A 27,979-nucleotide genomic window follows, 5' to 3' on the forward strand; every position below is an offset into this window, starting at 1 on the left:
AAAGCCAGGTCGCTGGAATTTTTCTTTTTTGTAAAACATTCTTTTATTAAAAGAACAAGTGCTATGTAGGAACCGCCCTTCGTACAAATAACATCCGTTATACAAAGATACAAGATCCGGATTATGCACAATTCCAGGCTTGGAGGTGGCAGGGGCATTGCCTTTTGGGCTGAGGATATAAAGGATTTAGAAAGAATGAAAAAGAGCCCCCAGGGTTTGCAATCTGCGGAGTCCCCTCTCATCTCCCCAAGGGAAGGTTGACCACATTAAGAGAGAGGCTGGGATGGAAGAGGGCCCTGGGTTTGGGTCTCCAGTCCCACCACCCTAAATTCTAAATTAGGCTGGGGTAAGGGAACCAAGGAGAACTGAGGGCACTCGAAGTGCCCCATTAGTCAGTAGATCACAGTGTCCTAGTGGGAGCTAGACACACCTTTAACCCAGATTAACATGGTGGGAAGGCACCCTCTTCTCTCCAGATTCCCTGTTGGAGTTACCTCCACCCTACTAGGCACGTCTCCCCTGGAAGTAAGCTGGGATAAAGAACTGAGCAAGCTGCCTACCCCTCATTCTGGCCCACTGCACACCAAGGAAGACACTGGAAGCTGGAAAGGGGGGAAGCCTATCTTTGAAAACCTGACAGCATTTCCAGCTTTGGAAAGGGAAGTGGGAAGATTACTCCTTTCTTTAGAGCTGCCTGGGACCTCCTAGCTGGGGTGGGCATACAAAAAGAGTCTACAGCAGCCTCAAGGTCAGGGCACCTAGAGGCGGCAATAAACTCAGGAGCAGGAGGTGAAACCTCACAAAGGCTGGGGGGGGGGGGGGAGAGAGAGAAAAAGAAAACTTTAAAAAGGCAACCCTTAAAGTGTCATGTCTATGGAGAGGATCCATCAGCTCTGAGCTACAACAGTCAGCGACACAGGCACCCTCCCACCCTGGGCACAGCCCCCCACTCATACCACGCAGTCACTCACACAGGGATGCACATGGACAGCCAGCCATGAAGAAGCCCAGAAGCCATGCACTGGGAAGGGGAAGCTGTAGACCAGGAGACTGGCTACTGAGGCTGGTCCCAGCTCTGCACAGGGCATTTGCCTCCCAGGCTTGGAGCTGTCATCTGTGAAGGCAGGAGCCAGCTCCAACCCGTAGAACAGTCCCTTCCAGCTCTGACACTCACCCACCAGCTGTGACCCCCTGGCTGGCACCTGCTCAGCAATCAGCAAGCACACCACTCCCATCCCCTTGCTGAGGGTGTGGTGGCACACCATACACCACACACGCATTTTCAAACCCCATTTCCGCTCTACAAACCACATCCTTCCCCCACGCCCCCACCCCCACCCCAGACAGAGCTCCACAAATCTGCATCCTTCCCACCCCCAGCCAGGTTCATTCTCAAAAGATGGACTGAGGCTGAGAAGGGATGAGGTCATCATGGCCATCCTTAGTATTCCGCTTCCTCCTGAGGCTCTTCACAGCTTTCCTGATTGAGCTCTGCCAGAAGGAAGAGTCACTACCAGAAGCAACACCAACCCAAGCCTAGCTGCAGGCCCTAATCAAATCAAACTTGACTATTTGCCAGGGCCTCCTCCCAGCCTGAGTAACTCAGAGGGTTCAGTGAAGTTGGAGGTCAAGGTGATTAGGGTAGGGAGGGAAGGGGGGTGGTGGTGGCTTGGTTCCAGTGCACCAAAGTATTCCCACTCATTCCACACAGCCCCTAGCCTTGGCGCGGATGTCCCTCTTGACATCAGAACAGATTTCAGACTGCAGCTCCCAGCAGGGCCAGCCTTGGGCAAGGGCGTGGGTGTGAATGTGCAACTCTTCTAAGAGTTTCTCAAGGTTATTTTTTTCAGTGGCTTGGGGGCAGGGAGTTAAAGAGCTTAATAGATTAAGATGGATACAAGGCTGACTTCTATCCTGTCTTTCTGATACTTAGCATTAATAAAAAGTATTTTTGAGGTCATCACAATTGTCCCCCCCCACCCAAAAGCCCTTACAAATGCCTAAGAAATCGCCTCTGAAGGTTCCCACCCTCCCTGCCCATTATTAGCTCTCTAATATCTTACAAAGTCTTATCACCAGGAATATTAATATTATTTTCCATTATCAGAAAAAAAAAGTTGAGCAGCACAGGCAAAAATATATCTGCACTACGTTTTTGTCGTTGCCAAAAATATACACATCTTCTTTTCTTTATTAAAAACGAAACAAAAAAAAAAAAACCAAAAAAAACCCAATGACAACAAAAACCCGAACAGATACACACAAAACTGCACACATGCACAGACTGACAGACATGAGCATCAGGGAAAGCTGGAAGCTGACCCTCAGCTCCACCCAGTGCATCTGAAAGGGACACAGGCCTCTGCCGCCTCTCTCAGTGTCCCACTCAGCCTTCTCACTAAAGGCCCTGGGCAGATGGGGACACTGCTCTGGAGAGAACCACCCACTACACCCAGGGAAATAGCTGGTGGGTGAAAGGACAGTTGTTAAATCAACGTATGTATCTCCCTTCATTGATGGGGGTTGGGTTGGTTGGGAGGCAGGCCATTCATTCATTGTGGGAGAGACTTTTGCTAAAGGTGGCCCTTTACTCCCCTTGTCCCCTCCCCCAATCCCTTATGCCAAAAAAGGACCAAACTATTCATGGGGGAAGGGGGCCCTGAGGGGGCCCTAAGACCCAATGGGGCCTGAGGGAAGGAAGGCAGGATATTACCCTGATTCAAAACCCCCAGCCCCCAGTTACTCTCCAATACTGGAGTACTATTCTGGTTTCTGTTAACCATTCATGCCCTGAAAAGGGACCAGAGTTGGTGAGATGGGGAGGGTATGAACAAAAGTTGGGAACTACCCCCTCTGGACCATCACTCCTTATCCCTGCCCTACGTGGCTCTAGGTCCAGGGAAAGAGACAGACAGATGGACACACACACACACACACACACACACTCTCTCTCTCTCTCTCTCTCTCTCTCTCTCTCTCTTTCTCATACACTCTCTCTCTCTCTCTCTCTCTCTTTCTCATACACTCTCTCTCTCTCTCTCACTGTGGAGTCAGGCAGCTCCATCTCCCCACCCTCCGCACTCCTCCAGCCAATAGTGCAAACAAGGGGCAGGACATCAAGGGCCTCCCTCATGTCCCCATCACTGGGGGCCCCAAGAGGGCTAGCCTGGGCTGAGTCTTAAGCTATCCTGCCCTTCCTCAGTCCTCCTGTCTGTAGGTTTTTACAAGCTCAGCTTAGGACTCTTGGTGCCAGAAGGGACAGAGAGAAATAGTCAAAAAGACTCCTCCTGTCCTCTGCCCAGCTTGGGAAGAAACTGAAGGTCAGATGGGCCAGCCCTTCTTCCATAGGGATTTCCACACAGGGACAGGCCCATGGGCCCCCTCCATTTCTCTCCATTCAAGTGCTGATCCATTTTATGTGGGTCCAACCAACCCCTCCCCACTCATGCCATGGCCCACTTTACTCTTGGGGAGGGAGCCCCCCCCTGATTTGCTGAGCCTATGGGCTCCTAGCCAGGCTTAGAGCCTGGTCTCCCTCTGCACCTCTCTGAAGCAACCAGTGTACAGAGGGAAAGGCCAGGTAGAAGAGCTCCATCCTCTGCACCAGGAGCTCCTGCACTCCCTGGGTCTCAGCACAGGCTCTGGGCCAGGCTCTTCTGTGCTCTGGGCCCAGGTACCTGCCTGCTTCAGGCTAGGACCCCTCAAGCCAGGATCTGCCCCCTCCACGTAGGAACAGGAGTGGATTTAGCCTTTTTCCTGGTTGGCTGAGGCTCCTTTGTCAGCGGTCTGGAAAGAGAGGACAGGAGGCTAGGGTTCTGAAGGTATTTGACCCCAACACCAGTTAAAAACAGCATTCTGGGATAAGGAAACTGCTGTAGATGCAGAAGAGAAGGTAGCTGAAACCCCTGGCTGACAGACAGGTACACACCAAAGTCAGCTGTGAGCATGTTTCAGTTAAGATCAGCTGCTTGGGCCAGACTGTGTCCTCAGCTGAGGGACGGCTTTTCTCTCAAGTGTCATCTTTGTCTAACTGGTCTGCTCTGAAAGGAATTGGCGTGTGCGTGCCTGCCTGCGCATGTGTGTGTCTAGGGCTTGAACGCAGGTTGGATGTGTCCCTTAGCTTTTTTACCACTTGAGCTTCACCTCCAATTCCAACTTTTTGATGGTTAATTGGGAGATAAGAATCTCAGACTTTAGCCGGGCGCTGGTGGCTCATGCCTGTAATCCTAGCTACTCAGGAGGCTGAGATCTGAGGATCGCGGTTCAAAGCCAGCTGGGCAGGAGAGACTGTGAGACTCCTATCTCCAATAAACCACCAGAAAACCGGAAGTGGCGCTGTAGCTCAAGTGGTAGAGCGCTCGCCTTGAGCTGAAGAGCTGAGGAACAGCGCCCAGGCCCAGAGTTCAAGCCCCACGACCGACAAAAACAAAAAAACAAAAAAAAGAATCTCAAACTTTCCTGTCCAGGCTGGCTTCAAATCTCAGATCTCAGCCTCCTGAGTAGTTTGAATTACAGGTGTAAGCCACAAGCCTCAGGCCTGGAATTGGCCTTTTCTAATCAGTCTTCTCCGAGGAAGTTTGTTTCCTGATTGGTCCTTCTAGTACTTTCTTAGAGCAGCAGAGGGTACAGTGTGAGCAGAGACTGGGGGCTGGAGGAGGGAACCTGGCTGATCAGGTGTTACTGCTATCCGCTGCCAATGTGTCTGACAGTGTACCTTCTGGTCATCTACCTCTGGTCACCCACCCTTACAAGGAAGATAGGAAGCTCATCCTCCCCTCCTTACTCACCCCAGCTTTGGGGCCACTGCCACTGCCGTCCACCCCTGACAGGCTGAGGAAGGGGTTGGTCTGCGCAGTGAGGACTGGAGGTCCGCCTGCTGCTGCTACTGCTGCAGCCGCTGCCGCTGCGGCCATGAGACTTGTGTTGTTGCCCAGTGAAGGGGCCACCAGGGCTCCGGTGGGCAGCAGGGGTGGAGCGGATGCTGTGGGCAGCAGGCCAGGGGTTCCTGTGGACAGCAGTGGGGTAGAGCTTCCTGCCAGCAGGCTGGCCATGGGCAGCTGGGAACTCCCGGCCATCTGCAGCCGCTGTAGCTCCCGCTTCTGCTGGATCTGTTGGATCATCTGGTAGACAACGGTCTGGTGCTCCTGCAAGGAGGCCAGACTGCTTGTTGAGATTTCCTGCTGTCTTTCCCCAATGTCTGCCTGCCCTTCCAGACCAGGGGCCCCATCTTATCACACTAGAGTCAGGAGGCAAGAGACAGGGGAAGATGGTCATGGTTCTGTCCCTTGCTTCTCAATCTGGATCTCAGACTCCCTCTCAGGACAAGAAAATGGTTGCCCATCACCAGTGTCTGTCAAATGGGCAGGGAAGGCCAAGTGCAGATTATTTACACCTCTGGCCTTGCTCACTAGGTTATGAAAATCACAAGTGTACCCAAGATGGAAAATGCTACACTACCTTGGTAGTTTCCAACCTCACTCCCTTTTTTGCTATTTTTTTTTTCCTTTGGTGCCTGTACTAGGGCTTAAACTCAGGGCCTGGGCACTGTCTCTGAGTTTTTTTGTTCAGTGTAACACTCTACGTCTGAGCAATAGCTCCAATGGCTTTCTGGTGGTTAAATGGAGATAAAACTCTCCTGGGGGAAGTAGGAGAAAAACAAAGGAGAAGGTAACAATACTTGATTGGAAATGTATTCATTACCTTGCTCATGTAACTATAACCCCTCTGTAGAGTATTTTTACAATAAAAAACATATTTAAAAAAAAGTCTGGGCTGGGAAGGTGGCTCAGTGGTAGAGCGCTTGCCTTGCATGCATGAGGCCCCGGTTCGATTCCTCAGCACCACATACGCAGAAAAAGCCAGAATTGGCACTGTGGCTCAAGTGGTAGAGCGCTAGCCTTGAGCTGAAGAGCTGAGGGATAGTGCTCAGGCCCAGAGTTCAGGCCCCATGACTGGCAAAAAAAAAAAAAAAAAGTCTCATGGACTTTCCTGCCCAGCCTGGCTTCAAAGTATGATCCTTAGATCACAGGCTCCTAAGTAGCCAGGATTACAGATGTGAGCCATCAGCAGCAGGTTTGTTAAGTAAAGTAATTTATTTTTGCTTTGAATAGGCAAGAGCATTCTCAGTTCAATGTTTCAAAAGCCAAAAAACAGCCAGGTGCCAGTGGCTCACGCCTGTAATCCTAGCTACTCAGGAGGCTGAGATCTGAGGATTGCGGTTCAAAACCAGCCTGGCCAGGAACATCTGTGAGAATCTTATCTCCAATAAACCACTAGAAAACTGGAAATGGCACTGTGGCTCAAGCGGTAGAGCGCTCGCCTTCAGCTGAAGAGCACAGGGACAGTGCCCAGGCCCAGAGTTCAAGCCCCACAACTGACAAAAAAAAAAAAAAAAAAAAGCCAAACTACGCCACAAATTTATCTTAAGAATCTTTGTTCCAGGCTGGGAATGTGGCTTAGAATGTGGTAGAGTACTTGCCTCGAATGCAAGAGGCCCTGGGTTTGATTACTCAGTACCACATATACAGAAAAAACTGGAAGAAATGGTGCTCAAGTGGTAGAGTGCTAGCCTTGAGCAAAAGAAGCTCAGAGACAGTACCCACCCAGGCCCTGAGTTCAAGCCCCAGGACTAGCAAAAAAAGAAAAAAGAAAAAGAAAGAAACTTTGTTCCTGGCCAGGTGCTGATGGCTCACACTTGTAATCCTATAGTCAGGAAGCTGAGATCTGAGGATTGCAGTTCAAAGCCAGCCTGAGCAAGAAAGTCCAAGAGACTCTTATCTCCAATTAACCATTAGAAAATGGAAAGTAGGCGAGGCCCCGGTGGCTCACACCTCTAAACCTAGCTACTCAGGAGGCTGAAATCTGACGATCGTGGTTCAAAGCCAGCCCGGGAAGAAAAATCCATGAGACTCTTATCTCCAATAAACTACCAGAAAACCAGAAGTGGCGCTATGGCTCAAGTAGTAGCGCACTAGTCTTGAGCTGAAGAGCTGAGGGTCAGGGTCCAGGCTCAGAGTTCAAGCCTTACAACCAACCAACCAAAAAAAAAAAAGCTCAGACAGTGCCCAGGCCTGAGTTGAGCCCCAAGATTGGCACCAAAAAATAGGAAATCACTACATGAGTTGGCTCTTTGTCTTATTGTGTTAATTCCCTTTCTCCCTTTCCTTTTTTTTTTTTTTTTGTTGGTTGTGGGGCTTGAACTCTGGGCTTGGGCACTGCCCCTGCGCTCTTCAGCTTAAGACTAGAGCTGTACCACTTGAGCCACAGCGCCACTTCTGGCTTTGTGGTGGTTAATTGGAGATAAGAGTTTCATGGACTTTCCTGCCCAGGCTGGCTTTGAACCACGATCCTCAGATCTCAGCCTCCTGGGTAGCTAGGATTATAGGTGTAAGCCACCGGTGCCTGGCTTTCCCTCTCCTCCTTCCTCTCCTTACACCCCCACCCCCATGCTGGAGAGAATCTCAGGGCCTTGTATATAATGCCAGGTTCCTAATGCAACTCCTCCTTTTTTTTGGCAGTATTGGAGTTTGAACTTAAGAGTCTTTTGCTTGCTCTCTACAACTTGAGCCATGTGTCCAGGCCTGCATTTTAATGGTTATTTTGGACATGGAGTGTCACAGATTTTCTGCACAGGTTGACCCTGCCAATCATCCAGATCTCAGCCTCTTGAATAGCTAGGATTATAGGCACTAGCTATGACTGCCCTACTTAGCGCCCTCATTTTTTTTTTTTTCCTGGTCCTGGGGCTTGAACTCGGTACTGGGCACTGTCCCTGAGCCTCTTTATGTTCAAGGTTCTATCACTTGATTCACAGGGCCACTTCTAGCTTTTTCTAAGTAGTATATTGGAGATTAGTCCTGTCTGGGCTGGCTTCAAATTGTGATCCTCAGATCTCAGCCTCTTAAGTAGCTAGGTTTACAGGCATGAGCCACCAAAAAAGATGTAAAGATGAAATCCTTTTTTTTTTTTTTGCCAGTCCTGTGGCTTGAACTCAGAGCCTGGGCTCTGCCCCTGAGCCTCTTTGTGCTCAAGGCTAGCGCCACAGCATAACTTCTGGCTTTTTTTCTGTTTAGTGGTACTGAGGAATCGAACCCAGGGCTTCATGCATACTAGGCAAGCACTCTACCAGTAAGCCACATTCCCAGCCTTGAAATCCCTTTTATCCAAAGGGAATCTCAGAAGAGGCCAAATAGGAGACACACCCAGAAGTTGGTATGGTTGAAGGGCTGTCAGGTATCTCTCTACTATATCCCTAGAGTTTCCCCTGAAAATCCTTGGGGCAAGGACCGAAACACAGGACCAGGACCACTCTGCTGCACCATCACTGTTCCCTCTTTGCCTCTGACCAGTCTCTACAGGCCCAATATCCACCTAGTCTGGAACTCCCCTCCCACCTCCACACCCTACTACCCTCCCTGGCTGGCCCAGATCCTCAATGATGGGCCCTTTTCTGCAGAATGACAGAACAGAAACACTGGCCCAAGTTGGCAGGGAAAGAACTTTACCGGGGTCAGCTGCGGAGAGGCCAGGAGCTGCTGGAGCTGCTGGAGTTGCTGCTCTTGCTGCTGGAAGAGGTGTCTCTGCTGCTCTGTCAGGCTGCAGCAGGGGACAGACATGGACCATAAGGGAGGAACGAGGACGTGTACCCCATTTCCATGAGCTTCCAGACTCCCTCAGACCCAGCCAGGAGAGATAGGGAGGTGAATGAAGTATTAGAGGACCGAGCTCCAAGGGCAGGTGGGAGGAACAAGTGAGATGGAGCGGACTGCCTAGTAGGAAGACCTAAGGTCGGGATGGTACAAACAGACTGTCCCTGATTGCTCCTATCCTAGACACATTCAAGGCTAGCAGTCTAGAGAGTCCCTAGCAGCCAATACATGACTAGGATTATGTACCCTATAGGGCCAAAGGACATTTTTTCCTTTTGGGGGATTAGGGACATTTTGGGGAATGCCCGCCACCTCCCCCCCCCCAAGCCAGCCTCCCCATTCCCTTCCCCAGGGCTGAGCTTTCCCTCACCTGTTAAGACAACCTGGCAGCTGCAGCGTGGGGGCCCCACCAGCCTGGGTCAAGCCTGCAGGGTTGGGGGCAGCAGCCCCATTCAACCCCCCCAGGAGCCCATTGAGGGGCAGGCCCCCACTGCCCGCCAGTCCCCCCAACAGCCCCTCAGCCATGGGCATGGCCCCCAGCCCTGCTGCCCCAGGTGCCCTGCCCAATCCATTCTGAGGCTGGGGTGGGTGCGGGGCTGGGGCCCCAGGCAGGGCCAAGGGCAGAGTAGCAGGGCTCTGCTGGAGCAGGGGCAGCGGTGGGGGCGTGCTGTGGAAGGACAGCGACGAGCTGCTGCGGCTTGGGCAGCCTGAGTGTGGGTCCTGGGGAGGGAGGGGGAAGGGAGGGGTCAGAGGGCGGAGGGCCAGTGTGACCTTTCTGGCCCCCAGCCCCGCACACATTGACACTCTTAACGGAGATCCGCCCTCCCCTCCTCTCATACCCAGGCATCCTGAGGGAAGCAGCAAGGACCAGGGATGAAAGCTAAGAATCTATTTTTCCCAAATCAGGATTACTGACCACTTTCTGGGACTCAACACCCCTGTCGTCCTTGCTTAATAACAACCAATGGTCATAGCCATGACTTTCGGGGAACCAGACTGTGCTTCCTTGTTCCCATTTTGTTTATGAGTGAAGCCACTGACTCAGGTTAAAGTAACTGTAGGCAAGAACAATACAGCTGGAGTGAGACACTCAGATTCAAACCCCCAATTCCACAACTGAATGGTTTGAGTGGCCGTGGGTTCAAACTCTTGGTCTTAGTTCAGTCATTCATAACCTGGGGGTCACAGTAGTAGACACTCCACAAGGCTACTGTGAAGAATAAATCAACTATGGCTTTAAAAAGTTCCAGGGTAAGTTTGCAATTAATGTTGTTATTTTTATGACTATGACTTTCCAAGTCACACAGTTAATAAATGGCAAAACCAAGAAACCAATTCGTCTCATTCCAATAATAACCACAATATAACAATAGCAACTGCTATCCCAACCACCACCAATTACATGGGAATTATTTTGTGTGAGGCACTATAATAAGCCCTTCACCAACACTTCTCAGACAGGCCTCCCCAAAGAGGAATCCCTCCTCCTCCTCACACAGTCCTCAATTTAGTTCAACTTAGCACTTCTACTTTGCAATTCTTTTTTGTTCTTGCATGCAGCCTATCTTCAGGAGGACAGTAGGATTTTGGCTCACTGGCTGTTTTAGCCAGTGGGGATAAGTTGGCATCTCACAAATATTACTTGCTAAAAGGAATAAATGAATGGTTCAATCAACTGCCCAATCAATCACTTTACTGCCCAGCCTCTAATAACTACAGGGGAAAGGGGACCAAGAGGACCTACTGCCTTCCCTCCTCTCAGAGCTCACCTCAGAGGATGTGGACAGCGAGTTGTCCAGGCCAAGGCTATTCTTCCCTGGAGGGCTCTTGCTGGTACTCAAGGAGTCACTGCTGCCGGCTGAGAGAGGGAGATCAGGGGCTGGAGAGTGGCCAGGAAGTCCCCCTCCTATTCCTAGGCTAGGCAAAATCTCCTCACCTTGGGGTGGCAAGCCATAGGGCCCAGGGACTGGGCCATTGGTGGCAGGCAGGGCGGCAGGCAGGGCAGGGAAGGGCACGGAGAGCTGCACGTTGAGAATCTGCAGGCGTTCCTTCTTGGCCGTCAGGCTCAGGATCTGTTCCTGCAGTCGCTGGTTTTCTTTCTGCAGCGCGTGCAAAGCCTTCAGCATCTCTACAACTGCAGAAAAGAGCAAGACTGATGCTGGAGTTTGGGGGAGGTGGGGCGGGGCCAGAGGGATGGGGCAGGGCCTGGAGAGGAAAGAAGACTCAGCCCTGTGAGGCTGTGCCAGCCAGCCTAGCAAGCAACATAGGTGAGCTTGGAAGGTGGGGAGGCAGGACCAGACCAAAGTATGAGGGTCAGATAGTCCCAGATGCTCTACTGGGACTGGGAGGAAGGAACACACTAGTTGGAGGGGGACGGTGGGAGAGACCTAAGGCAGGATGCCCAAGGAGCATAGCCCAAAGGTAAGCCCTGGGGATGGCCATAGTCAAGGATGGGGGGAGGAGAGGGAGGGGCTAGAGGCCTTCAAAGAGGTTAAGCGACTGAGGGGAAAGTTGCTAGGGTAGATTTCCCAGTCTGGCACCACCCTCCTCCTCACTGTTGACTCCAGCCTCCCCATCGCCCTGCTTCTCCAGCAGCTGTTCCATATTAGTAGTTCCTGGGGCCGCTGGGTCTAGCTGGACGCCCCCACAGGGTGCGGATGCTGTCTGATCGAAGAGGGCTGGAAGGCTGCTGATGGGGGACCTAGGATCAGAAAGGAAATCTGGCTCAGGCTCACCTCACTGGGCCATCACTAACTTTCCTACCCCCGCCCCAGGGGTCCTCACCCTCTCCCTTGCCCTTCCACCCCCCCTCCTTGCACCCGGCCCCCAGCCCCTCCCCCCAGCCCCTCCCTCACATGGAAGACAGACTCTCCTGAGGGGAGGTCCCCCGACAACGGAAGCTGCAGTCCTCCAGGTCTGGCTCTTGGATGGAGAAGGGCAGGGGTCAGCGAGGGTGGAGGACCACGGCCTCAGGGTCCCCACCCTGGAGGTGGTGCAGGATCTGGGGTCTTAGAACAGATGCCTTTCCCCAGATTCCCAACTCCAGACTGGCAGGAAGGCTGGTAAGCGCTGAGAGCCCTGACCCGGAAACCCCATCCTTTTTAAGGCTCTTGCTGTTTTCCTAGAGCTCTTGCTGCCTGCCTCCTTCCAGATCCACAGTCCACTTTCTTTCCTGAAAGCTTCAGGTCAACAATGTGAATTGAATTTGAACCTGACATTGACTTGCTTTGTGACCTTGGGCTGGTAAACTAACCTTCATGCAGTGATAATAACTAGGATTAAACTGAGGCAATAAACATTAAGTGTTTAGCTGGAGGGCATAGTTGGCATGCAGTAAAACCTTTGTAATTGTGTTATTATCATAATTAGCTTTGTATGGCTTTATTTTTGTATGCCAGTTCTGGATCTTGGACTAGGCCTGGGCACTGTCCCTGGGCTATTTTGCTCAAGAACAGCACTTTAGCACTTGAGTCACAGCTCCACTTCAGCTTTTTGGTGGTTAGTTGGAGACAAGAGTCTCAAGGACTTTCCTGCCCAGGCTGGCTTCAAACCTCGATCCTCAGATATAAGCTTGCTAACTAGGATTATAGGCATGAGCCACCGGAACCTGGCTGTATGACTTTTCATGTTCTTAAAATCCAAAGTTAGAAGGCAGTAAATACTTTAGAAGAGTTAAGGAAGGGGTGGTAGGGGAGGGATGGGTGGAAATGTTGAAAGGGGTGACAGTAAGGCAGACATACTGTATTCATAAACTGCTTTGGTAAATGGCAACTCCTCCGTACAACTACTACAGGATAATTTTAAAATTCATGAAAACAAAACAAAACAGAAAAAACAAAGCAATACTGTGTGTGGGGCTCAGCTTTCCTTCTCTTGCCTGGTGCTCTACCACTTGAGCCACACCTCCAGTCTGGCATTTTACGGTTAATTGAAGATGAAGTCTTACACTTTTCTGCCTGGGCCCAGGCTAATGTGGAGCAGCAACCCTTCAGAGCTCAGCCTCCTGAGTAGCTAGGATTACAAATCTGAGCCATCAGCACCTGGCAGGCTATACTTTTTGTTGTGCCACAGAGTCCAGCTTTAGGTTACAGAAAATACAATTACTCTACACTGTGGATCTTAAAAATGGTATTGGGCTGGGTGCTGTTGGCTCATTCCTGTAATCCTAGCTACTTAAGAGGCTGAGATCTGAGGATCGAGATTTGAAGCCAGACTAGGGGCAAGTCCATGAGACTTACCTCCAATTAACCATCAGAAAGCCAGAAATAAAGCTGTGTCTCAAATGCTAGTCCTTAGCTAAAAGAGCTCAAGGACAGAACCCAGGCCCTGAGTTCAAGCCCCAGGATGGCATCAAAATAAATAAACAAAAACCTGGTTTTGGATTTGTCTCCAGAACAGAACACCTGAACTAGTTGCCTGAAGAGCTCCACCCCCTAGATTGACAGATGGTTTTCTCCACCAATCAGCTCCCAGGTGTTGGGTTGGCTTTTCAGGAAGAGGGCAAGGAGCTTGCTGCCCACCCCTTCAATTACTAAATAGTCCAGAGCTACAAGCCCAGCTAGTGGAACTTATAATGGCTGATCCCAAGATACCAGAGAGAACAATATGGAAGCAGTTAGGAGTATTGGGCTTAAGAGTCAAAAGATGGGAATTTGGAACTGGGAATGTGGCCTAGTGGTAGAGTGCCTGCCCTAGGATGCATGAAGCCCTGGGTTTAATTCCTCAGAACCACATAAACAGAAAAAGCAGGAAGTGGCACTGTGGCTCAAGTGGTAAAGTACTAGCCTTGAGCAAAGGAAGCTCAGGGATAGTACCCAGGCCCTGAGTTCAAGCCCCAAGACTGGCAAGAAAGAAAAAAAAGAAAGGGGGGGGGGGAATTTGTCTCTGACAATGCCTTTTTCTTCTGTGAGACAGGGCAATAATTCCAGCTTGCCCTGGCCCTTCACTGGACTTTAATGAGTATCTCAGGTCTGTTGTGTTAGATCTTATTTTCAGCCTAGTGGGCAATGGCCAAAGGGAGAAGAAAGCCAGCAAGCCCTCCCATCCTTTCTAGGGTCAAACTCCTAGGGCCTTTGGGGAAGAAATGGGGACGGGGCCAGACACACATACCTGTATGGCTGCTCTCGGCTTGGGTGAGGAGAGGGTTAACAGTGCCCATGGGGGTTCCAAAGATGTGGGTGGAAGGGAGGCTGAAGGTAGAGCCAGCCAGAGAAAACACCTGAGAGAGAAGGAGGCAGAATCCAGCCTGGTGATTATTCTCAGATCTAGGGCACAACTGTACTGGGATGGTGAGGAACAAGGTGTGCTGGGAGGAGAGAGGACCGGTGAGAGGGAGAAGTTCTGGTGGCAATCCAGCCGAACCTCTGATGCCCTATGGAGGGCTGTGCAGCTTCCCCATCTCCCCAGGGAACAAGGAACCAGGAGAAAGACTCACCTGAGTGGTGGAGATGGAAGCAGAGGAGGAGGGGAGGGTGCTGGTGAACGGGGAGCGGCTGAGGCGAGGCAGGGCCGAGGTCCCGGGGGGTCCCAGCAAGCTGGAGGAGAGGGGCGTGCTGCAGACAGCCCGAAGCATCCCACCACCATGAGAGATGGGGTCCTTATTACTGGTGTAGATGCCTATAGGCAAAAGGACAAAGAGGTATGCAGTCACCCTCCAACTGACTCTTCCTCAGTCAGGTGGCTGGGACAGCTACTCTCCTGACAAACCATGCAGAGTCTGGCCACATACCAATCTAACCATCCTGACATCTGCCATATGACTGGCCTGGCCTGGGAAACTCTTAGCTTTTCCCATTCTCTTCCCAGAGCTTGAAAAACCCTGCTGGCAACATCTATGCCAACCTTTCCCACAATCCTGCAGAAGACATGTAAGGGAATGTTTCAGAAGTGACTCTCATCTCTATCCTTTATTTCTATCCTTTGGAGCAATTCCTTCCAATTGTATGTGTATGCCTCTGTCATCTCGCAGACTGGCTGGCCCCTGAGATGCTCTCCAGAGGTCACTCACCTGTACCCAGTAGAGGGGATTCCAGGCTCAGGCTAGGCAAGCTCCCAGAAGGCCCAAACGTGCGGGAGGCCAGACCTCCTAGGCCAGAGCTGACTAGGGAACCTCCAGAGAAAGGTGAGGCAGCAGTGGCGGTGAAGCCAGCCAGCTGGGCCCCGGGCAGGGAGGGGGCAGCTGAGATCACAGCGCCCTCCTTGTTCCGGCTGCCCTTGGGACGGCCGGGCCCATGTCGGCTCCTCTTGCTGGCTTTGTGCTTCTTCTCCTTCAGGACTGTCTCAGGGGTCACCTCAGTGGGTGCAGAGGTGGCACTCAGGGAAGGCATCCGCTTGTGGCTACTAGCTGAGGCCCCAGGCCCAGAGACATGGGGAGACTTATAATCCCCAGGGGAGGGGGCCCGGGCCCGGCCAGAGCTGGAGGTGGTGGTAGAGAAGCGCATGATGGGCCCAAACCCAGAGAAGACCACTTTCTGCTCAAAGAGGTCGGCCTTGGGAGGCTCTGGGGCTGAGGGTGAGGGAGGGGCTGACGGGGTGGGGGCTATGGGCTTGGAGTACTTGTCATCCTCTGGCTGCTCCAGTTTGGGAAATGCAGAGAAGTCAGGGGAGCTCTGCAGGGATGAGCCTGTTCAGAGAACAAAAAGGGAATCAGGGCCTCAACCCCTTTCCTTCCCCCAACTCTCACATGCACTGCAGGGGAGAGGGAAAATGGGGGGAAGGGGGGAGCAGATGCTAGCTGGGGAATGGAGAAGCCTGACCTAGCTCTGCCTGTCTATATCCTGAGATAAACATCTTCATCCTCCAGCTTTCCCACTGGTAACAAAATGGGATCAAAGGAACTCTCACCCCTAGAGAGCACACTGGGTGACTAGATTGTAGGTCCTAACATTAAGGCTGTTGAAAATGACCCTTGCAGCCCAAGTGTGAGGACAAAAATTATTGTGGGGTTGCAGGAGTGGGCCCCATCAGGGAGAGGAGACGTTTAGTTCCAAAAAGGAGGGTAAAGGGAGAGGAGCCACTGCACAGGATCACTCATCTTTACCCGGCACCAATTTGGTTACAGTACATGAGATGCAAATCAACAGGCAAAACACCTTGCTTTAAAAAAAAAAAAAAAAAAAAAAGCAAGGCAAGAGGCTGTCCCCACTCCCAGCCTCCACCAGAATGCCCACACTCACCTGCAGGTTGGAAGGGCCCCCCAGAGGAGGAGGAAGAGGAGGAGGAGGAAGAAGAGGAGGAGGCGGAGGTAAAACTGCTCACACCTTTCCCACTGCTCAGTTTCTTCCCTTTATGACTCAGGCTATGGCTGGAAGACTTTTTCCCCTTCGAATCCCTGCTGCTCTCAGAGGTCTCCTGAGTGCTGGCTTCATGGTGGGAGGAAGAGGAAGCTGAGGAGGAGACCTGAGGGAGGGGAGCACAGAGGAGGCTTTTAGCCAGGCTGCCTGGCCTGGCTCACACTGACTTGGGAGTGGGACAGGAGGACACAGGACCTGGATTTCACTAGGAGAGCTCAGGGTAAGCTTCAGGAACCTCTTCCAGCTAAGAAGCCCACAGGAGCCCCTAGACCCAAGAAATGGGGATGCAGCTATGAGACAGCAGGACATAGCCCCTGGACCCAGGGAGACTACATGGACTGATGAACCTGGTGATGCTCTCCTATCCATATTTTGAGGTCTAAGCCCATACAGAGAGTTACTCAAGGAGAATGAGCTACCATGGGCATGGCCTTAGGCCCCTACAGTTGCTACCACTCCCTCCTTGCTCTCCTAAAGCCATGACCCTTACTTCTCCTGACCATCCATGCTCTTGCTGGATAACCTGAACATACCAGGACAGCCTATCCTTGCTCTTCCTGGGAAACTGGGCTTCCCTCAAGATCCAGCTCAGTGCCTTCTTTTAGAAAGCCTTGCTGGCTTTTTTTTTTTCTTTTGGTCCGTCACAGGGTAGGGTCTGGGCACTGTCCCTAAGCTCTTGTGTTCAAGACTAGTACCCTGAGCCACTTTGAGCCACAGCACCACTTCCAGTTTACTAGTAGTTAATTGAAGGGTCTCACAGACTTTCCTGCCAGGGCTAGCTTTGAATCACAATCCTAGAACTCAGCCTACTGAGTATCTAGGATTACAGGTATGAGCTACCAGAACCTGGCTTCTGCCTTCTTATTTATAGGGCAGTATATATACACACCCACAGGTGAGCAGTTACCCTGATGTCCTGAAATGTTCTGTCCCAGGTCTGAGGCCAAGTGTCCTTGGAGAGTGGTAAAACAGTGGCTGAGGGAGCAGGGGCAGGAATCAGGCAGGTGGGGGTGGGGGGAAGGAAGAGGGAAGCATGGTGAGCTCTGTCCTTTCTACCATGTTAAGTAGTGGAGTCTCTCAAGCTCATTTAGCTCGTGTCCTTCTGAGGCTAACTATGCCCTGAGAGTTACAAGGAACTTCATGCTAGTGATTTGGTAGGAATTAAAAGATGACAAGACTAGGGCTGGGAAGGTGGCTCAGTGGTAGAGTGCTTGCCTTGCATGCATGAGGCTCTTAAGCAGAAAAGGCTGGAAGTGGCGCTGTGGCTCAAGTGGGAGAGTGCTAGCCTTGAGCTGAGGAGCTCAGGGACGGTGCCCAGGCCCTGAGTTCAGGCCCCACAACCAACAAAAAATAAATAAATAAATGAATAAGTAAATAAATAGACTAATGGGGGCAGCTAGACACTGGTTAAGTACACAGAACTTCAAGCCAGAAGCCACTAACTAGCTATGTGCCAGTTAGGCAAATGACTTAACTTTCCTGTGCTTTGATTAATACCCATTTCTTTTTATTTTTTGGGGGGGGGTAGTATTTGGGGTTTGAACTCAGCAACTGCTAGGATGCCACCCTACCATGTGAGCTATATCTTCCTCCCTGCCTTTTGGTGATTATTTTGCAGATGGAGTCTAGCAAACTCTGCTTGGGCTGACCTCAAACCATGATCTTCTAGATGTCAGCTTCCGGAATAAAGTACGATTACAGGCACTAGCCACAGTACCTAGATCCTGTGATTATTTTGAGGATTAAAATGAAGTCTTCTCTGTGTTCCATTTCCATTCCCTGGTTCTACAAGATTGCCTGGCCTTGTCTACATTTGTGCCTCCAATTACTGCTTGGAAGGCATTTTTCCTCTTGGTGGAGACCAGGTATTCAGCAAATTGTGCTGAATGAACACATTATGTGAGAGGGAGGATGGATGGGGGAAAATGAGAGCCACCCTGCATTGTCCCTCCCTAGGCGGAGTCCTGGTCTCTGTCTTCCTCTTTGTTCTTTACAGCAGCTGGAGTTCTGAAGGGAGCCAGATGTGGTTCTCAGAGCAAGGGAAGAGAGGGGCTGGGGGTGGGGAGGGTGGCTGAGATGCTGGGACAGTGAAGGGGGAGGGGAGAACACTTGCTCTGGACAACTGGGTGACTCGCAGGTCTTTCTACCTACCGGTAGGTCCCTACCCTGTGGCAAGGCCAGAAGGCATGAGAGACTAGCTTTCTCAGGTGAGCCCTGGGAAACGTGGAGGGGAGAGGGTTACTGGGGCAGTTGCCACAGCAACATCATTTTGGAAACCTGATGCCTGAACCTCCTGCTAAGATGCCCAGAGCTCTGCCAACCATCTGAGGTGGGTGGAGGTGGCTGGCAATGATGAGAGGGACAGGAGTAAGCAGTTTCTGCAGGCCCCCAGGGGTCTCCTTCCATGGTGAGGGCAGATTGAAGGAACTGGATAGGGCTGTTCTGGCTTGGATTAGTGACTCCCTGGTCTAGTGAGTAGGGGCTGCCTGTTGCTCATCCAGATGTTGCCCATTTCTGGAGACATAGCACATCCTGCAGGGTGGGATGACTAGGGTTTGGGGTATTGTCCAGGGGCCTTGCCCCCCTTGTACTGTAGCCCACATTTTCAGTCCTTCAAATCTAAAGGGAGATGAGTTGAGAAGCAGGCTTTGAGCCTGGCACTGGTGGCTCACACTTGTATTCCTAACTACTCAGGAAGCTGAGATCTGAGGATCATGGTTTCAAGCCAGCCAGGGACGGGAAAGTCTGTGAGACTCTTATTTCCAATTAAACACCAAAAAAGCCATGGCTCAAGTGGTAGAACTATTAGCCTTGAGCAAAAAAGCTTAAGGACAGCACCCAGGCCCTGAGTTAAAGCCCCAGGGTCAGCACATACACAAAAAAAAAGAAAAGAAAAGAAACAGGCTTTGGGTATCCTCCTAGTGGCAAAGGAGGCTCCTCTGCTTATTTCTGGGAGGGTGAACCCCAGGAACTTCAAAAGCCGGCCTGAGTGCTGCACCACTTCTCTGCAGACAGGAGCCCAGTGCTGAGGCCCTCTGTCTGGACAGAGCAGATATGAGCCCAGCAAGCAGGGTGGTACCCCCATCCCATCCCCAGGGCTGATCAGTTCTCCGTGGGGCTGAGGAGCACAGCTCTGCGTAGGCTAGGAATGCATATGTAGGGATACGACCCTGGAACTGTGGGAGGACCCGGGCTCACCCTCAGCCCTCGTGCCCCTCCACTACCATCCCTGGACCAGCACACCACTCCTCCTGAATGTAGCCAGTAGTACCTTGTCAGCAGTGGGGACCACAGGCGGGGTGAGGATGCTGGGGGGAGACTCAGGCCGCTTCTTGTGCTTCTGTTTAAGGCGTTCTTTGTCCTTTCGACTCTGGGGAGGGAAAGATGACCACACAGTAATGCTGGGAGCTGTTTTGGACAAGATAAATAGGACATGTGGGGAGCTGAACCCCTCTCAAGAATGAGGTTTAGTGAGAGTCACTCTCCTACAGAGCATGAGGGACTCATGGCTCAGACGAGATCCTAGGAAAGCCTAGAGTCCTCCTCCTCCCTCCCTGCCTGCTAAAAATAGCCTGTTCCATTATCCCACCAGTGACCCAGAGTACCACACACAGGAACGCACACCTCCAAGGGTGCCCATCTGGGACACATGCTGTGCTGTGGCACAAAGGGACACAGACGTGTATACCTCTTCACTGGCTGGTACTCAGCAGATGTTACAGTGTGTGCACACACGTGCTGTGAAGGTTGGGGGGGTGGGGTCACAGAGCTTAAGGAAGCCATATCCCACCCCACGCTCCCTGATCCCCAGAGCCCTTGGTGGCCTCACAGGAAGAAACGGAGTAGGATCCAAAAGCTGGGGCACCTGGAGGTGGGGTCTAGAAAGAGGCTTGTGAGGGTAAGGGTGGAGGGGTGCCTTCACCTTCTTCTGGCCCCTCTCATGGTGGGTAGGGTGCTTGTCCTGCTGAGTGGTTGGCGAGGCTGACCGGCTTCTCCTGCCAGTAAGGAAGCTGCTGCTGCTGCTGCTGCTGCCACCGCCTCCCCCTGTGCCACCACCACCACTGCCACCGCTGGTGCCGCTGCCACCGCCTCCACCTCCTCCTCCAGCTCCCGTGCCTGTTCCTCCTCCTCCTCCTCCTCCACCTCCCCCGCTGCTGTGCCGGGATGTCTTCTGGGGGAAAGAATTGGGAAGAGTTGCTAAACCCTCCTCTCACTAAGCTTATTAGAGAAAGGTTCCTGAGAATTGCATGATCGTGGGGCTGTCCTATTTACCCTGTCCGTCACTAAGAAGGGCCTCACATCCTCCAGGATGCTCAGCCTGGAAATCCTAGGACCTCCCTCCCCAGCTTATGCAGCATAAATCCACAATGCACAATGGAGACACAGGACAGGCAGGGATATATCCTGGCCCCCAGCAAGGTACAGTAAAGGGGGAGTAGGCCCGGGGCTTGGGTCTCTTTATTCATTTATTATTCTCTCCATTAACAGTGCCTTCTTGGGCCACATCACATAGACTAAGCCACAACCCTCCTTCCCCTGGGCAGAGGGAGTGCAGGGAGTCTCATGGAGAGCCTCTGCTCCCTTGTACTCCCCAGCCCCTACCACATCAGTCTCCTTTTCTCTCCAGCCATCACATCACTCTCCCTTCCTTTGGTCCCAGCCCTGGTTCTCCACCAAACTCAGGGCTGCGTCTGTGTGTGGGATCGACTGCCCTGCACCTGGGCGCAGGCCATGTATTCATGTGTGTGTGCGTGTGTGTATGTGTGTGTGTGTATGAATGCCATAACCACTAAAACCCCAAGCAAGTTTATGCTACCTCCTTCCAGTGGAGGCTGCCTCCCCCATTCCAGGCTGGCAGCTGCTCCCTCTAAGGTCACCAACTACCTCCCAACTGCCAAAGCCTAGAGCTAATTTCAGGCCCAGCCACCCCTGGCATTAGGCACAATTCTTACCCTGCCAAACTCCAGCCCCTCTCTTCTATGGCTCCTTTACACCTTGGCCCATGCTATTCTGTAGACCGAGGGGTTTGCAGCCAGCCTCAGCCTTACAAGACTAGGGTAGCCTCTACTACCCTACCTGGGTGTCTGACATACACCAAATCCGACAAAGTCCACTTGAAACCTCCTGCAAACCCAACCAAACTCCCTACTTTGTCCTAGGTCATCACAGAACCCTGAAACCAAGGTGACCACGTAATTTATAACTGAAACCAGGTTGCTTCTGAAAATGAGAGAGGGAAATACTAACCCTTGCACAACAGGCACAAAAGCATGATCATCTGAGGCAGCAGACCAGGACACATGCTCATCCTCCTGAAGCTGGCTGCACTCCTCCTCATGGTACCCTCAATGGTCTAAATTCTACCCTGTGTCTAGATCCTAGATCTTGCCTCTCAGCTGCCCCGAATTTTAGATTTTTGTTTGTTTATTAGTCATGGGGCTTGAACTCTGGGCCTGGATGCTGTCCCTGAGCTCTTCAGCTCAAGGCGAGTGCTCTCCCACTTAGCCACAGTGCTACTTCCATAAATCTTTATTTATTTATTTTTTGTCAGTCATGGTGCTTGAACTCAGGGCTTAGGTGCTGTCCCTGAGCTCTTCCTCTCAAGGCTAGTGCTCTACCATTTTGAACCACAGCACAACTTCCTGCCCCCACTTTTAGGTTAAGTCTACCTAGAATCCCCATCATCCTTCCATCCCCCTTCTCACAGCTGTCTCCCTGCTGCCAGCCTCGGCCCTTCCGATCCTGTCTCATGGTGGCTGCCAGCATAATCTTCCTAAAACAAATCTCATCATGTTACTCTCCCCACCAGCTTTCCAAGCCTATGGCCCTGATGGGAGAAGGGAGGGGAGGTGTCCAAGCCAAGTCTAGCTCTGCAGACACCTCACAACTTTTGGGACATGCAAGGTCTCTCTGGATGTGGGACAGGACCCTTCCAGTCTGCAGGCTCAGCTCTGACTTCCTGCTTGGCCACACCAAACACCCTGCCTTTCATTGTACTGTCATTTCAGGACCTTATATAAGCCCACCCTTCACTTGAGGCCTCTTTTCTCTCTCACAGACTCCTGAGGACCTTACCCATCAAACTGCCTATTCTGGTTTTTTTTTTCTTTGTCGGTCATGGGGCTTGAACTCTGGGCCTGGGCGCTATCCCTCAGCTCTTCAGCTCAAGGCGAGCACTCTACCACTTGAGCTACAGCGCCACTTCCGGTTTTCTGGTGGTTTATTGGAGATAGGAGTCTCACGGTTTCTCCTGCCCGGGCTGGCTTTGAACCGCGATCCTCAGATCTCAGCCTCCTGAGTAGCTAGGATTACAGGCGTGAGCCACCAGCGCCCGGCTCAAACTGCCTATTCTGAATCGTATCTACAAGCTGTAAGATATGCTGATGACCTTGGGGAGTCTTAGGTCATGCATCTATGTAATAGGGAAAATATCGTATAACTCCTTCTCAGGCTTGGTGGGAGGACCACATGAGATAACATTCATCACTCACTCCATGCCAGCTGGGCAGAAAAGTTCATGAGACTCCTTCTCAACAAAGAGCTGGCCGGGCGCTGGTGGCTCACGCCTGTAATCCTAGCTACTCAGGAGGCTGAGATCTGAGGATCGAGGTTCAAAGCCAGCCCGGGCAGGAGAGACCGTGAGACTCCTATCTCCAATAAACCACCAGAAAACCGGAAGTGGCGCTGTAGCTCAAGTGGTAGAGTGCTCGCCTTGAGCTGAAGAGCTGAGGGACAGCGCCCAGGCCCAGAGTTCAAGCCCCACGACCAACAAAAAAAAACAAAAAACAAAAAACAAAACAACAACAAAAAAAAAACCAAAGAGCCGCACACACCAATGTCTGTTATCCTAGCTTCATGTGTCCCAGCTATGTCAGGAAGTCTTAACAGGGGCATAGTGCCCAGATGAGCCCTGGCAGGAAGAAAGACACTATCTCAAAAGTAACCAACAAAGGTGGGCGCTGGTGGCTCACACCTGTAATCCTAGCTACTCAGGAAGCTGAGATCTGAGGATCCTGGTTCAAAGCCAGACGAGGCAATAAAGTCCATGAAACTCTTATCTCCAATAAAAACCACCAGAAAACTGGAAGTGGAGCTGTGGCTCAAGTGGTAGAGCGTTAGCCTTGAGCTGAAGAGCTTATGGACAATATCCAGGCCCAGAGTTCAAGCCCCGTGGCCGACCAAAAACAAAAAAAGTAAACAACAAAAACAAGGACTAGAGGCATGGCTCAGCAGTAGCAGTGCTTACCTAGGAAGCACAAGGCTCTGAGTTCAAACCTGAGTACTGCCAAAAAATAACATTTTGAGAACTTAGTACAGAGGTTGAAGTAGAGAAGACATCACTTCCCACACAGTTATTGGCTCTTTTTTGTTGTTGTTGTTGTTGGTTGTGAAGTCTGAACTCTAGGCCTAGGCGCTGTCCCTCAGCTCTTCAGCTCAAGGTTAGTGCTCTACCACTTGAGCCACAGCGCCACTTCCAGCTTGTTCTGCTTATGTGGTGCTAAGGAATCGAACCCAGGGCCTCATGTATGCAAGGCAATATTGGCTCTTTTTATTTCCAATTCCATTTAGTGGAGTGTAAAGCACTGTTTGTCCTCCTGAAACCACCCAGATAAACAGGGTCTGAGCTCTCTTCTGGGTTACACTGCTTAGTTCAACTCTGATCACTCTCTCCAAATTTTAAGTTGTTCTTCACAAATGGGGTGCTCTTCAAGGGCAGAGACAGGTGTCTGCCACCTCCCGAATGGGCCACAGATGTGGTCTGGAGGCCCTGCTCTAAACCCTGGATGACTGACCCACGCGTGTGCTGACAGATGGGACTCACCATCTTGCTGAAGTGGTATTTGCAGTAGCCGCAGTATTTGACGTTGTCTACCTCCAGCACTTCTTCCTCACACAGCAGGCCAGCCATCTGGGCACTAACCAAGAGATGTCAGGTGAAAAGGTGGTGGTCACAGACTGGAGCAGCCACCCTTTCCTCCCTCCTGGACCAGGCTAGAGTAGAGCAAAGATACTGTCATCACTACCCAAGAGATTGCAGCTAGGATGAGCTCAAAGCAGCCATCTGTGACAAACCTCCCTTAGAGGGCCCAAAAGGACTCTTACCAGGTGACATGGAAAGCTTGTCGACATCCATGCCGGTTACAGGTCATACAGGCTCCTGAGGCTGCCTTGCTCTCCCGACCCTGCTCCTCACAGATGTAACAAGTCTGCAGGACATAGTGCAATCGGCTCTCCTTCAGGGAGCTCATTCTTCCAGGGAGCTCCTCCTGATAGTGGATCAGTCCTATGGCCTCCCTTCAATTCTAGCCTTGCCCCATCACCCCAGATCAGTGCTATCCAATAAAACTCCCAGCAGAGCCAAGGGCTAGTGGCTCACACCTGTAATCCTAGCTACTCAGGAGGCTGAGATTGTGAGGATCTCAGTTTGGAGCTAGCCTGGGCACATAAATCCTAGAGATGCTTATCTCCAATTAACCACCAAAAAAGCTGGAACTGGAGGAATGGATCAAATGGTAGAGTTCTAGCTGTGAGTAAATTGGACAAGCAAGAAGGTGAGGAGGATCCTGAGTTCAAGCCCAGTATCAACACACACCCCCCAACATACTTCCTCCAGGGAAGGAAATGTTTTCTAACCTGCACTGTCAAAAGCAATACTTCCTTGGGCTAAGCTCTCAAAATGTGGCTAGGGTGGCTGAGAAACTAAAATTTACGTGGTAACTATAATTCATTTCCATATCCATGTGTGGCCCACAGTTACTATGTTAGGCAGTGTAGTCTTTGGTGAGGTTTGAAAGGCCAATGATTGTGTTCACCATGTTCCCTGATGAGGCTATTTTCCCTCTGGGCCCCTGCCTATGCCATATCTTCTGCCTGAAACCAGGGATCCTTCTGTCCTTAAAGCTACTTCCTTTTCATGCCCCAAGTCTCAGCCAAAATGTTTCCTTCCTTGACCATCTTGTCTATAGTAAACTGCTAGCTGGTGTTCTTTCTAACAGGGACTTGTTTATTTTTTTCACAGTACTTATTACAAAATTGCACTGAGTTTATTTGCTTGTGCTGCTTTGAATTCTTCCACACAAGAACATGAGTTCCTCTGGACAGGCAGAATTTCTACCTTGACTGATATTTCTGTACTATGTGTCTGGTACTGGCACCAGGTCTGCCATTCAATGCAATGTGCCCTATGTGTAAAAGAATTAACACTAGCTAAGGCGGTTCATTTCACTTGGGCTCCAGAGCCTGAGTATGTGTCACTGTATCTAGAGTAAGTTGTTTGAGGGCAGGCACCTGCCTGTATCCCAAGATTCCTGAAAGTACTGGCTCGACAGAATCAAACGACACTGGAATAAGAAAGTATTGGAGGGACTCAAGGCTGGTCATCCAGGGACTGGACTACATGGACACAGTCAGGGACACTGACCTTGTTGAAGCGATCATGAGGCACGTATTGCAGCACAATGGGCTCCATAGTAAGCACGTTGGCAAACTGCACCTCCGGGATGTAGAGGGCACACACCACGTGGGCCCAGCCTAGGGCAGTGTGGGGGTCGGACTCAGGAAAGACAAGCCCAAGTTCCCACCCCTGCCCATTTCAAGTTACACTGTCCCCTCCTTCAACCTTCCCATCAGATTCCAGTGCCAGTCTGTCTAAGGAATCCAGCCTCTACCCCACACCAAGCCTGACCTCGCAGATCTGCTTAGGGGGCCTTGTTGAACTCACTAAGGGCTCAGGGGACTCCCCTCACCTCCATTGTCAGTCCTCTTCAATGCCCCGTCTTTGTGTGGGCACAGCTCACACCTCTGCCAATGCAAGGGGCAAATAGTTTAGGGGATCTGCTGAGCTGGGCCCTGTCTGAATACACTCAAAAGGGCCCCAGATGAGATGATGATAAGGGGGAGGGAATGTAACTGTGTAATGGAAAGATGATTGTTGAAGATGGAGTGTCCATGGAGATTCGTTAATAAAATCACTGTATTTTTGTACCCTGGTAAAGGTCCCATGATTAAAAAGTTCAAACAAAAAAGTGGTACTCTTCCACTCTGTACCAGAGTGAGGATTAAGCAGAGGGGGAGACAGGGCTGGTGATAGGTATGCAGGAAGCAGGAAGTGCTATGTGACAGAACTAAGTCCCACCCAGCCTCAGCCTCAGAGTTTCGCGTTGATGGAGTGTAGGTGTGTAGGAGGGAGTAGTGGAGGGGAGGGTTCTGGGACTCACCACCCTGGCTGCACGTTCCTGAGATTCACATTTCCGGCAGAACCAGGGTCCTGTTGGCACCTGGACGATGCCATAGCAAGCTAAGGGGAGGGGAAGGAGAGTCATTAAGCAAAGCTGTCAGCCACTGGCTTTTTCCCAGAGTAAGTGGGGGAAGGACTGGAGCCAATTCCAGCAGGGGGAGGGAGGGCTGCTCTTGGGTCTGGAGGGGTCACTCTCTAAAGAGACGAGGAATGCCCAACAACACAAGGACAGCTTTTAAGCCACCCAGATGAGCACTCCAAACAAGGGCGGGAACTCTGAGTCCTTGACCTTAAACTTCGAGAAGATCCTCAATCTCCACACCCTTTCTGGACCTGCTTCCCAGCTCCGGTCCCCAACCAGTCCCAAGACATCAGGAACCAGAAACAGGAGTCATGATAGTCAAATACAGTTTTGTTGTTATGGGGGGGGGCTTCTTAAAGGGGCAGTAAGGGACGACGGGGGGGGGGGGAGCCTCCAAGGATCTCATCTTCTGCCTCTGACTATCACAGGTCAAAAGTTAAAGCCGAGGAGGGCAGGTGCCAGTGTAGGTAACCGCGAGAAGAGGTGGCGGGAAGAATCCTCAGCCTGAAGGGTTGTCCCGGGAGAGGGTGGGGGTTGGAGGGAAAACTAGCTGTGCCACACAGGCGGGGAGATGCCAGCCTGTGCCCTCAGCAAGATTCCTCAAGGAGTTAAACTCCCGAGCCATGTGCTGCTGGGGGAAACTCCAAAACCTCCCCTCCATTCCGGCCGCCTGCGTGCACAACCGCTCCCCAAACCCTCAGCTCTTCCCCGGGGGAGGAGGAGGGGGGGAGCTCGGAGGAGATTTTTAGGAGGCCCCTCTCCCCTGGGACCCTTCTCCTTCCCTTCCCAACCCCGCTCCTCCCAGTATCCGGAAGCCAGGAGGTGGGGGGGAGATGAACTCCCGCCCCCCCCTCCCTCGCCTTGACCTCTTCCTCCCAGAGAGCCGGGACCAAAATAACCGGGCGGGAGGGGACACCGCGCAGGTAAACATTCTCCCCGGCGAGCCCCGACACTTGGCAGTGCGGGGCGCGGGGAGTTCGCTCCAAAGCTCCTTGGACTCTCCCCAAAAACTCCCCTCAACTTGGGGTGGCGGAGGGGGGGGGCACGACGCGGGACTGGAACAATAGGCAAGAAAACAATGCTTGACCCGGTCCTCCCGGACCCGGGCGCGGGGGAGCCCCACGCCTCCCTTCCCTTCAGGTGGGTGGGGGAAGGGCGCGCGAACCCCAAAGGGCTCGGGAGGGCGCGGTCGGGGGCGCCCCGCGCGCGCACCGCCCCCGGGGTCCCCGGCGCGCGCGCCCCCCCGCCGCCTCCCCCTCCCCCTCTCCCCCTCCCACCCCCGTACCTTGATGGACGGCTACGCTGCACGCGTGCCCATCGCAGTAGACCAGCGGGTTCTCGGCCCAGCCCCTCTCGTCCGAACATACGCAGCAGCCTCCTACCATCTCCTTCATACTCCCATGAGCTCCCTCCGGGGCTGGGGCGGGGGGCCGGCCGGCGGGGGTCGGGGGTCAGGGGGGGAGGGAGGGAGCGGGGGGCCGCGAGCCTCCTCGCCCCCTCCTCCGCCGCCGCGGCCGCCGCCGCTTCTTTTCTTTGCCTCCTCCTTCCTCCTCCTCGGCGTCCTCCTCCTCCTCCTCGCTCGCTCTGTCTGGCCGCCCCCCCCGCCGTGCTCTCGCCCTCATGCCCCGACGGCCCCCCCCCAAACAATGAGACTCGCGCGCCGGGCTCCCCCCTTCCGCGCCGCTCGCTCGCCCGCTTACCAGGGCCGCCCGGTCGCCGA

General features: G+C 52.3%; 1 protein-coding gene across 3 annotated transcripts; it reads right to left on the minus strand.

Moving 5' to 3' along the window:
• Positions 1-17: 17 nt before the first annotated feature.
• Positions 18-27,979, minus strand: Mllt6 (MLLT6, PHD finger containing). Of its 3 annotated transcripts, none has more exons than XM_070028185.1 (20): positions 27,545-27,979; positions 26,158-26,237; positions 25,687-25,741; positions 25,362-25,471; positions 24,044-24,147; positions 23,763-23,856; positions 19,863-20,108; positions 19,212-19,310; positions 15,824-16,046; positions 14,656-15,270; positions 14,083-14,264; positions 13,758-13,866; positions 11,504-11,570; positions 11,204-11,349; positions 10,585-10,782; positions 10,418-10,506; positions 9,019-9,368; positions 8,505-8,595; positions 4,788-5,144; positions 18-3,786 (listed from the first exon to the last, which is right to left on the minus strand). In XM_070028185.1, exons 1-20 carry the CDS (start codon positions 27,651-27,653, stop codon positions 3,745-3,747), a joined length of 3,366 nt encoding a protein of 1,121 aa, XP_069884286.1. In that variant the 5' UTR covers positions 27,654-27,979; the 3' UTR covers positions 18-3,744. The 3 variants fall into 3 exon arrangements, with proteins under 3 accessions (XP_069884286.1, XP_069884285.1, XP_069884287.1); XM_070028184.1 differs by having other exon boundaries at positions 19,863-20,111; positions 27,545-27,977; XM_070028186.1 differs by having other exon boundaries at positions 15,908-16,046; positions 19,863-20,111; positions 27,545-27,969.

This window comes from Dipodomys merriami, unplaced genomic scaffold (assembly GCF_024711535.1).
Source record: "Dipodomys merriami isolate MVZ:Mamm:240054 unplaced genomic scaffold, mDipMer1.0.p SCAF_19, whole genome shotgun sequence".
NCBI classification, from domain to species: domain Eukaryota; kingdom Metazoa; phylum Chordata; class Mammalia; order Rodentia; family Heteromyidae; genus Dipodomys; species Dipodomys merriami.

What these genes read in the sequence shown, in the direction of transcription:
- Mllt6 (XM_070028184.1), bottom strand. Translation starts at nt 27,653, where the DNA reads ATGAAGGAGATGGTAGGAGGCTGCTGCGTATGTTCGGACGAGAGGGGC. An exon ending in AGGAACGTGCAGCCAGGGTG is followed by an intron (nt 25,742 to 26,157) that starts GTGAGTCCCAGA and finishes TTGCATTGGCAG; the next exon opens with AGGTGTGAGCTGTGCCCACA. An exon ending in ATGAGAGGGGCCAGAAGAAG is followed by an intron (nt 19,311 to 19,862) that starts GTGAAGGCACCC and finishes TTCCCTCCCCAG; the next exon opens with AGTCGAAAGGACAAAGAACG.